We start from the raw sequence: 15,024 nt of genomic DNA on the forward strand, positions 1-15,024 counted from the left end.
ATAACCGAAAAATATCCACATGCAGATATTAGGTTTGTTCTAGCAAACAGTCAAACTAGTCAGAAACCGTCAGCAAACAGTTGGTCAGCGAGAGAACATAATACAGTCACCAGTGATATCCCCTCTACTCGCGCTGGTCCACTATTCGCTGATGGTTTCAAACCGTTTGAAACTGATGCTAGAACAAACCTATTACCTTCCAAAGCCACACACTTCAAAACGAACGTAATAAACAAGCCAAACATGGACGTCTAAATATGAACTACAAACTAATTTGCGGATTATCAGTCACCATCCAAATAAGTCACAACAAAATACATACGCTCTCAATTAGAATTGGAAATAAACACGTTGCCAATATGACATTCAAACTTCAAACTGTTTGAAGAAGTTTGATTTCAAGTCAAACCTAAAGATATCGAAATCAAGTCAAGTCAAACTTTTTTACAATAAAAAGTTTGATTTTCAAGTCAAGTCAAGTTTGTTGAATAAAATCAAACTAGTTTGACTTTATGCATCTCTAGTCGACTGCGATATTTGTTCTTAATAAACTTCATATTGGAAAAAGAAGATTCACACAAATAGGTTGAACTGAATAATGCTTTCACTTTCAATGCAACACGGCATAGAACTGAATATTTGTCTTTACTTACAATAGGCCAGATACATTCAGTACTTGAGACTAACGATTTTAAGGCTAAATCATTTTGAAACTCAATGACTTCCATTTCTGTTGCAGTGATGTCTTCGCCAAAGTTCTGCATAACACAAGCTGCAAACTGTTGGATATCAATTTCCATAAAGGGTGAAACAACAAACTGCGCTACTAAAGCCATTTCATTGAAATCCTGAAAACAATTTTTGAAGTTACTCTTCAGGGCAGAAATTATTTCTACATGATATTTGTTGTCATAGGGTTCTAATGGATTTTGAGATATTTTTTCTGAAAGAATAGGAAAATGCTTGGAATCGCTGTTAATTAGGTTTTGTTCCCAAAACTCCAGCTTTTTGATAAATGCTTTTATATCAGCAATCATTTCCGCTAGTTCTTTGTCTCTCCCCTGAAGCTGCAAATTAAGTTCGTTTAATTTCTCTGTAATGTCCACGAGAAAACCAAAATCTCTAAGCCAGATTGAATTTTCTAGTTCCGGAGTCGGTTCATCGCGTTGTTTGAAAAATTGAACTATGCCAGATAGAACATCATTAAAACGTTTCAGCACCCGTTCTCTACTTAACCATCGGACTTCAGAGTGAAGGAGTAGGTCCCCGTATTGACAGTCAACTTCATCGGCCAAGGTTCTGAATAATCTTCTTTGTAACGCTTGAGCTCTAATCTTGTTCACAATTTTTACCACCAGTTTCATAACGTTGTTTAGTTTCAGGAAATTTCCACATAATGCTTGCTGATGGATAATGCAGTGGTAACAGAGAAATTGCGGAAAAGTTTCACCTTTACGACATAACGCCACCAGACCCTTATCCCAACCCACCATAGCTGCCATCGGTTGTCAAGCCTACCATTTTCGATATTGGAATTTTCTCGGAAGAAATAATATTTTTTAAATGAGAAAACAACTCCTGTCCAGTAGTGTGTCCTTTCAGTGGAATGAACTTCTTTAATCGTAAAATCACTAAAAACCATCCTGACGAACACGGCCATCTGGGCAGTGTCAACGACATCTGTTGATTCATCCAGTTGAAGTGAAAAATAAACACAGTTATCTAAGTCAGTTCTTAACTGTAAAAAAATATCATTGCTCATTACTTCTACACGTCTCATCACCGCATTAGCAGAAAGTTGCATAGATTTATAGCTAAAACTATCTCGTCTTTATTTCTAAAGTTGGCAAATAACGAATCAGCAGCTTCTAAAAAAGAAATGAATATTTCTTTCACCAAGAACTTCCTTGGCTGAGTCTAGGATATTAATGATTACATGTGATATACATTCTGTGATATACATGTTCCTGCTTCTTTCCGTTCTTTTTTGGAATAGGTATATCTTGTGGAGTCATTATGTAAGCTTAATAGGTACTACTTTTAAAAACTTAAAATACAGACAATTAGGTTGCACTAATGTTGAGTCATTTTGAAAAGAATTCAAGTACCTAGGAGCGATTATAGCATCTGAAAATAAATATGAAAAGGACGTGGCAGCCAGGATTATTGCAGGAAACAGGGCATATTACTCATTAATGACCGTACTTAAATCAAAAATACTCTCAAGACCAGCAAAAATAAGAGTATATAAGACAATATTTCGTCCCACAATAACGTATGGAAGCGAGACATGGACTCTGAACCTGCGAGAAACGTCAAAATTACTGGTACTCGAAAGAAAGATACTGCGGACTATCTATGGGCCTTGCAGAGACGAGACAACAGGAGAATGGAGAAGAAGACACAATGATGAACTCCAGACAGTATAGGGAGATGAAAACATAGTACACTACATTAAAGCAAACCGAATAAGATGGGCGGGCTACCAAAGATCGAGTGACCAAAGACTTCTGAACGCCACATTCTGGGAAAGGCCCGTTGGAAAAAGGTCAGTTGGTCGCCCAAGAAAGAGATGGAAGGACGCAGTAGCCAGCAATCTACGCAAAATGTAGGGGTGTAAAGCTAGTTCGCGTCCGTAGTAGAATACTACACGTGCACCCTGGGTAATGCTAAATGAACTAGCACAATAGGCAGCCAGACAATCTAGAATCTCTAGATCTCCTGGCAAGGAACACATTAAAATAATTAAAATAATAAGATATGCCTCCAACCAACAACTTAAAGGGACCTTCTCAGGACCAAGCAACAAAACGACTCGGACCAAGCGTCCGAATATGCCATTTAAATATAGAAGGTATTAGTAGAAGTAAATGTGAGTACCTTCAAAAGGTACTCATTGAAAATAATATCGACGTAGTCGCAATTCAGGAAACCCATGTAGAAAACGAGGAACAAATTCTCGCTAGAGGAAGAATTCATGGTTACGATTTACTGGGTGCAACTTACCATCCAGCTTATGGAGTAGCAACCTATGTACGAAACAAAATAGAAAATGCACACATATGTTCTACATCAGACATAAATAACATTCATACGGTTACCATACAAATTGGCGAAATTACTGTCAGCAATATTTATAAACCACCGGCAGTCCTGTGGCCTCCGCATGTTATTCACGCCCACCCACACCCCTCAGTGTATGTTGGAGATTTTAACAGCCATCACGAACTCTGGAAGTATAGACAAAGTGATCAAAACGGCGAGGCTTTGATAAATTGGAGCGAAGGGGCTGGCACGTATTTAGTCTTTGACGCTAAAGATAGGGGAACTTTTCGATCTGCAGCCTGGAGGCGAGAATACAACCCAGACCTATCCTTTGTCTCCACAAACGAAAACAATCAACCCCTGGCAGCTTCACGTACAGTGCTCCCAGATTTTCCACATAGCCAACATAGACCAGTTGTAATAGAAGTTGGCATCAAAATACCAATAATAACATCTTTCCCTCGACCTAGGTGGAACTTTAAAAAAGCAGACTGGGCGACTTTTACTGCGAGATTGGACAAATGTCTCGGATGGATAACCCCAACACGTACAAACTATATGAGGTTTGTTGGCGCAGTTATATCTACAGCGAAGAAAACTATACCCAGAGGATATCGTAGAGATTATGTCCCAGGATGGGATGAAAAATGCGAAAAATTGTATCAAGAATACAACGAAAGCCAAGACCGAGAAATTGCGGACGAACTGCTGCACAGTTTGGATGCAGCCAGACGGCAAAATGGATGGAAACTGTGGAAAAACTAGACTTTAGTAAATCAAGCAGAAAAGCGTGGTCCTTACTTAGAAAACTTGGTAGTAGCAGACACTCAACTAGAGACAAAGTACCAATAGTTCCCAACAGAGTGGCCTCCCACATTGTAGCAAACTCAAGGGCACCTAGAGATCGTGACCACACCACCAAAGTAAAACAAGACCTAAAAATATTAAAGTCTGCATGCCCGCCTACATCTGAATACTCTGACGAGTTTACTCCAGAAGAAATTACCTCAGCAATATCAGAAATTAAATCTGGAAAGGCACCCGGCTCCGATAAAATACATCCAGAATTTTTACTCCATTGTGGCAAATATGCTAGGAAATGGCTGGCTGATTTCTACACAGATATATTAAAATCAGGAGAAATCCCCCATTTCCTTAAAAAGGCCTCCATTATAGCCATATTGAAACCAGGAAAAGCAAATGATCAACCCCAAAACTACCGACCGATTGCACTGCTGAGCTGTGTCTATAAACTGTTGGAACGCTTAATCCACAACAGAATTAGTAACACCATATTGGGGGTGATACCTATTGAGCAAGCAGGGTTCAGACCTAACCGCAGCTGCACAGATCAGATCCTATCCCTAACAACACATATCGAAGCAGGTTTTCAAAGAAAGCAAAAAACATCCGTTGCTTTCATTGACCTATCAGCTGCATACGACACCGTCTGGAGACAAGGACTAATCTGCAAACTGATCCGTGCCATCCCGTGCCAAAAGGTAACCAAACTCATTGATAGCATGCTCACCGACAGACCTTTTCACGTCACAATGGGCAACTTAAGAAGTGTCCAAATGAAGCTCAGCAATGGACTGCCACAGGGATCTGTTTTGGCACCCTTACTCTTTAATTTATACATCGCGGACCTACCTAGGACAACTTCGCAGAAATTTGGGTACGCTGACGATTGGGCCATTGCAGCAAGACATAATAACATGAATGTTACAGAGACAATACTGACGGATGACCTTGCTGTTATGGGTGAATATTTTCGCAAATGGAGGCTACGGCCCAATGCAACGAAAACTGAAGTGTGCTGTTTCCATCTTAATAATGCCCAAGCCAACAAAAAACTCTCCGTTCACTTTGAAAACAGACTGCTCGCTCATAACTCAACACCAAAATATCTTGGAGTGACTCTTGACAGAACCTTAAGTTTTAAGGAACACCTACAAAGAACGGCAGAAAAACTGAAGACGCGAAATAATATAATCCAAAAGCTATGTGGCACCACATGGGGGTCCTCAGCCTCCGTACTCAGATCATCCGCTCTCGGACTCGTATACTCGGCGGCTGAATATGCTTCGCCGGTATGGCTCAATAGCAAACACACGAAGATCATTGACACCCAATTAAACCAGACAATGCGAATGATCTCAGGTACAATTCGACCAACACCGAACTATTGGCTTCCCATTCTGAGTCACATTCCACCGCCTAAACTAAGAAGAAGTCATTCTCTTCTCAGAGAATATCGAAAAATCGAGGCTAACCATCAACTACCCATCCACCATGATAAGCTTGATATCGAAATGAAAAGACTGCGCTCCAGATATCCCCCATTGTTAAGGGCCACCTCCCTACATCAGGAACATTTCGACCTCACCAACGCTTGGAGAAGACAATGGGAGAGCGACTCACCACAGGAATCACACCAAATGGCCTGTATCGATCAGAAACCGCCAGGCTTTGAACTGCCCCGCAATACATGGACGGCGCTGAACAGAATAAGGACAGGGACCGGTAGATGTGCTGACAGCTTGCATAGATGGGGAAAGGCCCTTACTCCTGAGTGTGATTGTGGTGCGCAACGGCAGACCATCCGCCACATTATTGAGGAATGCCCCCGAAGGCGATACCCTGGAGTTTTCGATGAGTTCCTGAATGCGACCGAAAATGTTTTACAGTATATTAATACATTAGATGTTCGTTTGTGATACTTCATGTAGTGTTTTATATACTTTTTTTTAAAATTATGTGTTCTTGTTGTATCTATGCCATACGATAAATAAATAAAATACGCAAAATGGGAGTGCAGCAATGAGAAATAGCTGCTCAGGACTGACAACAATGGGGGGAAATAGTAAACGCGGCCAAAACTCACATAGAGTTGTAGAGCCAAATGATGATGATGAGTAATTTTGCCAAACTTCCCGTCATAACTTTTTAACCAAAAATGACATTGATTGAATATTAAAAACCGGAAGTATATATTTATTATTGTTTTGCTAAGGTGCGTCGAGTAATAAAAAAAGTACTTCCGGTTGCAACTCTGGAACCGGAAGTCAGAGGTTAAAATTTTCACCTTTAATACCATCCATGAGTTATAAGCTCTAATTTGACGCCTCATTTGTCATTCTATCAATTCTAATAATGTAGGAGTTATATTCGCTGACAGACAGACGGACTGACATAGAGACATGAAACCGGAAGTATATATTTGTTTTCGTCTTGCGCGTCGAATAATATATCGCCTGTACTATTTCATCGACTTTAAAACAGTAGGTTGCAACTCTATCTTTACACATATCAACACCTTTATAGGCCTGGATCCCGCGTACTAAAAAAAAGTTTATTAATAGCAAGCTGAAAATTTGTTAATAGCTTAACGGTGTCTAGTCGGACAAACTTTGATGTATGGGAACAATGGAACAGGGGAAGTTTTAATTGTGGAACGTGATTTTAATTGTGGAACGTGCCATCCTGACAAGTTTATGATTGTAAAAACTAGCAGGTTGTTTTTAAGTTTATTCAATAGCAAACTTTATATACTCGTAATATATGAAAAAATGTTTGTCCGACAAATATGTTGGGCATTTTAATAAGTCCGACACGTAGAAGATGTCAAATGAGAGGAATTATATTGGCGGTAAATAGCAGTCTGCTTTTTGCATGTGAGTTTAATGAAAGGGTAATAAATAAATTGGAAGTTATGTCCGACAAAATACATGGAACGTTTTCGTAGTCTGACGTTCGAAACCTGTAACTTGTTCCACAATTAAAACTTCCCCTGTTCCAGTGTTCCCGTACATCAAAGTTTGTCTGACTAGACACCGTTAGGCTACAGTATCCGCCAAAATAAACAGTACCGAACAAAAAAAAATATATTATTTTTGAATTAATTTTTATAATACAGTGGAACCTCGATAACTCGGATTGATCGGGACCGCGGCCGATCCGGGTAATCGAAAATCCGGGTTAGCCGGAGAATATGGTAAAAATTAATAAAATACGGTATACTTACAGATAAACTCCGTTATAATTGAAATAACATGAAATATATATGCACAGTACCTACACATCTAAATTATTAAAAACACGCAAACACACAAACCTAAGCAAACGGGAGCAAACAATACAACACTGTACTACACACAATACACTCACAATCGGAACGATGTTATGAACAGTGAAAACTAAGCCCATTGTTTAAAGGAGAATTTTTTTAAATAGTATTTTGGTCTTTTTTAAACAATGCTAAGACAGTTTGAAATAAATAAAGGAATAACAGGTGCCTGTTGTTTCCGATAAATTCGAGACAATGACCGTCGCTCTGCCGCCGCCGCCGTGTGCCATGAGTCATTTTTACTACCGTATACATAGTTCAAATTACACAAATACACATTATCTCTCAAATATTATATTACATACTATCCCCTGCAAGATAATTCGGATGGAATTCCCCAGATTAAGAGACTGGGCCGATATCAAGCACAAAATAATCTGGGGAATTCCGTCCGAATTATCTTGCAACGGATAGTACATTTTTATTGTTGAAATGTTTGTCTGATGAAAATCGATCCGGGTTAGCCGGACTTCCGGGTTATCGGGGGCCGACTTATCGGGGTTCCATTGTACTTATGTTCAAAATGTGCACCATGGCGTTGCAAACAAGCTTTATAACGTTTCTGAACGATCATTAAACATATTTAAGAAAAGTGGTTGATGAAAATGTTGAAAATAAGTTATTATTCTTGGGCGTAGTTCTCCAACAGTTTCTGGCGGCTTTTAGGAGCGAAATGTGAAATTCAGAAGACACCTTCAACCCAAATGGTTATTCGAGCACTGTGGAGACCTGGCTTTTCTGCAATGGCACCAGGACGTGCAAACCCAAGGATTTGTTTGTTGGTTGATGTAACCTTTGAGGTGAATGTGACTTTAGAATGTGAATGTCAGAAGATAATACGTTTTTTATGTAGGTAGGTATGTAACTCCGTATGAGCGAAAATAATGTTCTATTAAAAAAACGTTTCCTTCGGTAAACAGAACCATAATAACAAAGATTTTAACCGTAACGTAATGTCAAGTTTACAACTAATGACAAGTATACCAAATAGTGTTGCCCAAAATCGGTCTTGGTCTTGCAGTCTTGGTCTTGTTCTTGCGTTTTCGCAAGACCAAGACCAAGACCAAGACCGCTTTATTTTAGCAAGACCAAGACCAAGACTGACCGTGCAAGACTTGAGCAAGCACAAGACTAAACCTGCGAGACTCTTGCGTCTTGCAGTTAGGATTGAGTGTAATTTTAGGGAATGTAGTAGTTGGGGCATATGCTTAGAGACTATGAGACGCAAAAAAATATGTAACAAAAATTTGGAAAATTGGACTTATGCGGATTATGAACAATACAATAAACATACATAGCGAATCAAAATATTCATTAAAAGAACCGTTGACATATTTATTTGACACGTACTCAGAGGTCATAATAAATTATTACAATGTAAAAATAAAATATTTTGTAATACATGCTTTCCAAGCAGACGACGGCGACGCACACCTTCGCTCTGAAATTAATTGTATGTAGTTGTCTATTTAGATTTTGAGAATAGCTGTCCTTTCATAAAATAATCTGTGTTATGACGCCGACAGTAACTTGAAACTTTTTAAAGTTGATAAAAAATATAATACAACACACACTCAATTGTTTTTCCGTTAGTAGGATTCTAAATACCAGATCGTATAACTATTAAGCCCGCACTTCACCCTCGCCGAAGTCGATCGAGGTTCAACAAGTACGAGAGTGTAGACGGCCACCTTGTCTAACTTTGCCTGACTTCGTTCTACTTCCATTCTCTGTCCGCTCCATATCGCACCGCTCTTTGTCGGTATCGCACTTCGAACGAGTGTGTAGAGAGGGTACTTCGGACTTCGGCACACTCGTTCGAAGTGCGATACCCGACAAAGAGCGGTGCGATACCGACAAAGATCCCTTTGATCAGACCGACAGAGAATGGAAGTAGAACGAAGTCAGGCAAAGTTAGACAAGGTGGCCGTCTACACTCTCGTACTTGTTGAACCTCGATCGACTTCGGCGAGAGTGAAGTGCGGGCTTAAAACATTGTACTTTTAACATTTCTGCAGAGTGTGCAATTTTATATCAATGGGTCAAACAAAATTCCTTTCTTTAGACAGAGAATGTTCTTTAATATAGTCAAGTTTATGTCATTTATTTTGGTTTTTGCGTTTTAACCATGTTTTAGGACATAATATGTAATATAAGGTTATTAAATGAAAATGTTTAAAGAAACAGACTGACTCCCGTAGGATATGGTATATAGCTCAGTTAGTGAGAGTATAGGCAGGGATAGTTTAGATCGTGGGTTCAAACCCCACCCGATGTGAGTTGTTTAGACATTTATTAATTTGGTTGGTTTTTACTATGTCTACAGGGTGAGGCAGATAAAGGTCCTATTAGAAATATCTCGAAAACTAAAGGCAACAGAATCATGAAAATGGGAACGAAGGGGATTTAAAGAGTGATATATTTAATGAAAATATTTTCATCTATTTCCTACTTCCGATTATACCGGATGTTGCTTATAACTTCGTTTTTTTTTAATGGGGCGCTCTGTATATTTTACATTTTTAAATTCTTCTCGATGTCTTCGTTGTTAAAATATAAGGTTTTGTAATGTTATATAGGGTAGTTTAAAAGAGAATTACATTTTTTTTCTTAATTTCGTTGCACTATTCACACCCTGTAGAATTGTAGAAGTTTGACACAAAAACTCTATTTATGTTCATATGATTTTTAATATAGTCTACTATTGTTAAGAATTGTTAGTATGTATAGCTAAATTTTTAATTTTAGAATAAAGGGTTGGTCGAAACACGGAATGAGTATTTTCTGAGTTTTCTTAAATGGAACACCCTGTATTTTAGTATTGTAATGAAATGATATGTTATGGTACTTTTTTATTTCTTAAGCATTCCCTATACCTAACTGCTTTAGTTTGTGAGTTATTGTTGATTCAAGCCAAATATTAATTGCAACAAAAAATATGTGAAATTTTATTAGGTTGGTCGTGAACATATGCAATCGCAAATAATTTTTCGGAACACATATTAATCTAGGAATACATATTAATCTAGACTGATCCTAAAAATTACCAATAATGGTTGAGCTATCAAAATACTTACGTAGTTAACATTGTGGAGCGATTAACAATTAAGCACAAATTAAAGCAGTAAGGTATAGGGAATGCTTGAGAAATAAAAAAGTACCATAGAATATCATTTCATTACAATACTAAAATACAGGGTGTTCCATAAAAGAAAATTCAGAAAATACTCATTCCGAGTTTCGACCAACCCTGTATATCAATTGCAACATTTAAATATACATACTAATAATTTTTAACAATAGTAGACAATATTAAAAATCATTTGAACATAAATAAAGTTTTGATGTCAAATAACTACAATTCTACAGGGCGTGAAAGTTGCTATGAAATTAATAAGAAAACGTAATTATCTTTTAAACTACCCTATATAACATTACAAAACCTCATACTTTTAGAAAGAAGTCATAGAAGAGAATTCAGAAATGTAAAAATATACAGGGTGTTCCATTTTAAAAAACGAAGTTATAAGCAACTTCCGATATAACTTGAAGTAGGAAATATATAAAAATATTTTCATTAGATAGATCACTCTTCAAAACCCCCTATTCCAATTTTCATGATTCTGTTGTTTTTAGTTATCGAGATATTTCTAATAGGAAGGTTATCTGCCTCACACTCTGTGTTAAGTCAAGCTGAAAATGTACCTATACTGTTACGTTGTTCTAAGATCTAAAGTAACGTTTAATAAATAGCAATATGCTAGTGGGTAACTGCGAGACTTCAAGACTCTTGCTGCAAGACCAAGACCAAGACCAAGACCAAGACCAAGACCGAGAGTGCAATACCAAGACAAAGAACAAGACCAGCTGTATTGGTGCAAGCCAAGACCAAGACTCTCTAAGTCTCGTCTTGGTCTTGCATTTGGGCAACACTAATACCAAATATGGTAAAAATGCAACTTGCGTGCGCAATTTCACAGCGCTCTTAATTTCGGTACTGTTTATTTTGGCGGATACCGTATTAACAAATTTTCAGCTTGCTATTAATAAAATTTTTTGGTACGCGGGATCCAGACCTATTAGTACCATCCTTGAGTTAAGTCTTCGGGAAAACTACATGGCTAATTCAAGGTTTTCACTTTTCTTCAAATGGGTGAAAGTGAAAACAATATAGGTAAAAATTTCAAAGTTTCTTCTTTTAAGATCAGTAACATAATAAAAGGACCTGACCTAATCAAACAACGTCAAACACAGATATATAACATCCCTTCCGTTTCCTTACCCTCGCATCCTCCCATTCATCCCTTAATCGATTGTCCCGTTCCCGTGAATTATTACATTCGCGCCAAAGTCAAGGAGCGTGCGATCGCCGATTATTGTATATATTTGTTGTATTAGCGGAGGGTCGAGGGGTGGCGCCAAAACTCTTCCGAGCCATTTCCTCTTGCTTGGTGCGATGTGCCACCCCCGGGATTACAGCGGCCGCAATCACATGTGACATACGCTCATAGCGATATTCGCTCGGTCGTAAATTATAAATATGCGGATATGAAACAAAGAAGTCGAAGTGCTCCATAAATCTGGGTTGTTCTCTTAGATGATTAAGCCGAATAAAACCAACATAAGTTATGGATTTTTAACTGAATCATATTTACCATGTCTATGCAAATATTACAGTGTAGGGATGTAAATTGCGATATTTATGCCTGTTTCGTTGATAAATATAAAGCGTTCGATACAGTAAAGTCAGGAGTCACCAATTAGTTTCCCTGGGAGTCCGTTTCGAGAACCTATGACATTTCCGGGGTCCGGATTTAATGTTTCTTTCTTCTTAAAGTTCCCTCTCCTATCGTAGGTTGGATATCATAATGGCTATGGTCACTTTGTTGGCTGCTGCTCTGAACAGTTGTAATGAACTACAGTTAAACCATTCTCTAAGGTTCCTCAGCCAGGAGATGCGTCTTCTTCCTATGCTTCTTCTTCCTTGGATCCTTCCTTGCATAATAATTCTCAGCAACTCGTATTTTTCTCCTCTGGTAATGTGATCCAAATATTCCAGTTTTCTATTTTTTATACTCTTCATAATTTCTAACTCCTTATTTAATCGCCGTAGCACTTCGACATTGGTAATCCTTTGAACCCACTGAATTTTCAATATTCTTCTGTAACACCACATTTCGAACGCTTCTATTCTTCTTATGTATTGTCTCTTCAATGCCCAAGCTTCCATTCCGTATAGCAATATAGAAAATATGTAGCATCTTAGAGCCCTCAACCTGAGAGGCAACTGAAGGTCTTTGTTTGTAAACAGTGTCTTCATTTTTATAAATGCTTGCCTTGCAGTTTCAATTCGGACTTTAGTTTCTTTGCTTTGGTCAGTTTTGTCATCGACCCAGGTTCCCAGATATTTGTATGTCTTTACTTTTTCTATTTGGGTTTTAGACGATCAGAAATTTAGTTTTTTTCTTGTTTATTTTTAGTCCGTATCGAATGCAATAATCGTTAAAATCTATTTAGCAATTCTTGTAGCGATTCCAGGGTGTCTGCCATTATAACGGTGTCATCAGCGAATCTTATGTCATTTACTATTCTTCCGTTTATAGAGATTCCATCACTTAGCTCCGCTATCGCTTCCTGAAATATGGCTTCACTGTATAGGTTTAACAGTAGCGGCGACAGAACACAACCCTGTCTTACCCCTCTCTTTATATCAATATTCTCGGATTCTTGTTGTTCTATCTTTATATTGGCCTTTTGATTCCAATATAGATTTATGATAATTCGTAAATCTCGTCTGTCTATATCTCTGTTTTTCAATAATTCTATTAGTTTTTCATGTCGGACCCTGTCGAACGCTTTTTCGAAGTCGATGAAACAGGAATAAATATCCAGGTTCATATTTAAGCATCTTTGAGAGAGGACATTAAACGCAAACAATGCCTCTCTTGTTCCAAGTCCTTTGCGGAACCCAAATTGGGTATCATCCATATCATATTCTAGCTTTCTGTATAATCTTCCATGAATCACCTTTAGAAATATTTTGAGGGTATGGCTTATTAATGGTATTGTCCTATAGTCCGAACAATCTTTGGCATATATTGTTTTTGGTATTGTTAGAAATTTAATGCTGCCTGTGTCTAATTGTTCTGATTCGGTATCTTGGCGGATTCTTGTTAAAAAATATCCCCTATAAACTATAAACAAGTCAGAAAGTTGCCGGGCGAAATTTTTGGGCAGAAATTGTTTCACAATTTTTGAAGTTATACTTCTTTACGCGCGATATGAGGGTGAATTTTTATATGTTAAAACCTACGATCCGGGCGCATGCGCATTATAACTTTGTTCTGATTGGATGTTCAAATGACATGTCAAAAATTATCCAATATGGCAGCTGTAGCGCAGCTGTGGTTTGGACGGTTGACGGTTTGGTTATGTATGGTTGTTGCGTTTTAAAATTTGTGGGAAGAGAAACAACAAAAGTTAGTTATAGTTATACTGCCTTTTTAAATAGTTTTCATATTATATTTTTGAAGTTATACTTCAAAATGTTTTAATGTATGTATGTATCAGTCCAGAAAAGGTGTGGAAAGAATATATTAGTGTTTTTAAATATATTTTTCTACAAACGTGTTAAAAATGCAATTTTTAGGACTCCATAGGAGCGTTAAAAATGCTACTTTAAGGCACTAGTGCTTTAAAAATTTTAAGGCACTGCAGTTAAAAGTGAATTGTCAAATTGTGAAACGTCAAAATCTTTATATTTCATTTATTACCATTAATATTAATAATACAAAATACAACTTGCGCAATTTGAAAAAGGTGGTTTAAAATGTTTTTTATTATAATTTTGTGTCTTTGGATTTGTCTTCTTTGGGCGTAAAATAATAAAACATATATTTTTATATTTCACTTGTCACCGTGATGTATAATTATGTATATCTGAAAGGTAAGTAGCATGCGGCTTGATGGCCTTGTTGGTAGAGCATTGGACCAGAGATAAAAAAATCGCGAGATTGCGGGTTCAAATCCCGAACGATTCATACTTTTTTCTTTTTTTTTTAAATATTTTACATTGTTAAGTTTTGGTTCATTTTTGGTAATTGTTGTTAATTTTTTGTATTGTAACTGTTAAGTAGGTATATTTATTTCGTTGAAATTATATTATAATAGAAGTATAACTTCTTACGTGCGTACAAAGTACACACACATTCTTTTTTTTTAACAAATTGTTCACAATTTTAACAAATAAAATATGATTTAAGCATTTTTGGATCATCTTAAACAAAAGAGATCTTATGTCATTTTATCAAAACTTGAGAGTTTTTAAGCATCGAAAATGCGTATTTTCGCATTTTTCAGATTTTAAATCGCTTATAAATCGAAAACTATTAACTTTTCAGAAATATGACAAGAGATCTTTTTTGTTTAAAATTACCCAATAAAAATACATTTTTCGAGGCAAAAAGGTAATTTTGAATTTGTTTAAAAATATTTGTTTAAAGGGCATCCTTCCCCTTCATTTGTTTAAAGGAGACATTTTAGAACAGGAATTCGCAAAGAAATCGAGTCAGAAACATTTTTCATACGAATGTGGCCTCACATACTCACATATGGACTAATATGGAAAGGAAAACTGATAATATCTTATTGTTTTTTGGTCACTGTAGACTTAAAGCTTTCCTGGTACAGTAAATAAAATATAAATTCATTGTGTATTGTTCTGATGTTATTAGTTATTATCAGTATTTATTTTCAACACAGCAGTATTGTAAATTGTTACGGAGAATATTTTAAAAGTTAGAAATTTATATTTTGAATGCTAATGAGGTTTTTTGTCATCTTCAGTCTTA

General features: G+C 37.0%; 1 protein-coding gene across 1 annotated transcript; it reads right to left on the reverse strand.

The window, feature by feature from the left end:
• Window positions 1-494: 494 nt before the first annotated feature.
• LOC114327582 (general transcription factor II-I repeat domain-containing protein 2-like) lies at window positions 495-1,502 on the reverse strand. The gene has a single exon (XM_028276252.2). It carries the CDS (start codon window positions 1,500-1,502, stop codon window positions 495-497), a length of 1,008 nt encoding a protein of 335 aa, XP_028132053.2.
• Between the last annotated feature and the right edge of the window lie 13,522 nt (window positions 1,503-15,024).

The sequence above is a fragment of the Diabrotica virgifera genome, chromosome 8 (genome assembly GCF_917563875.1).
Source record: "Diabrotica virgifera virgifera chromosome 8, PGI_DIABVI_V3a".
NCBI lineage: Eukaryota > Metazoa > Arthropoda > Insecta > Coleoptera > Chrysomelidae > Diabrotica > Diabrotica virgifera.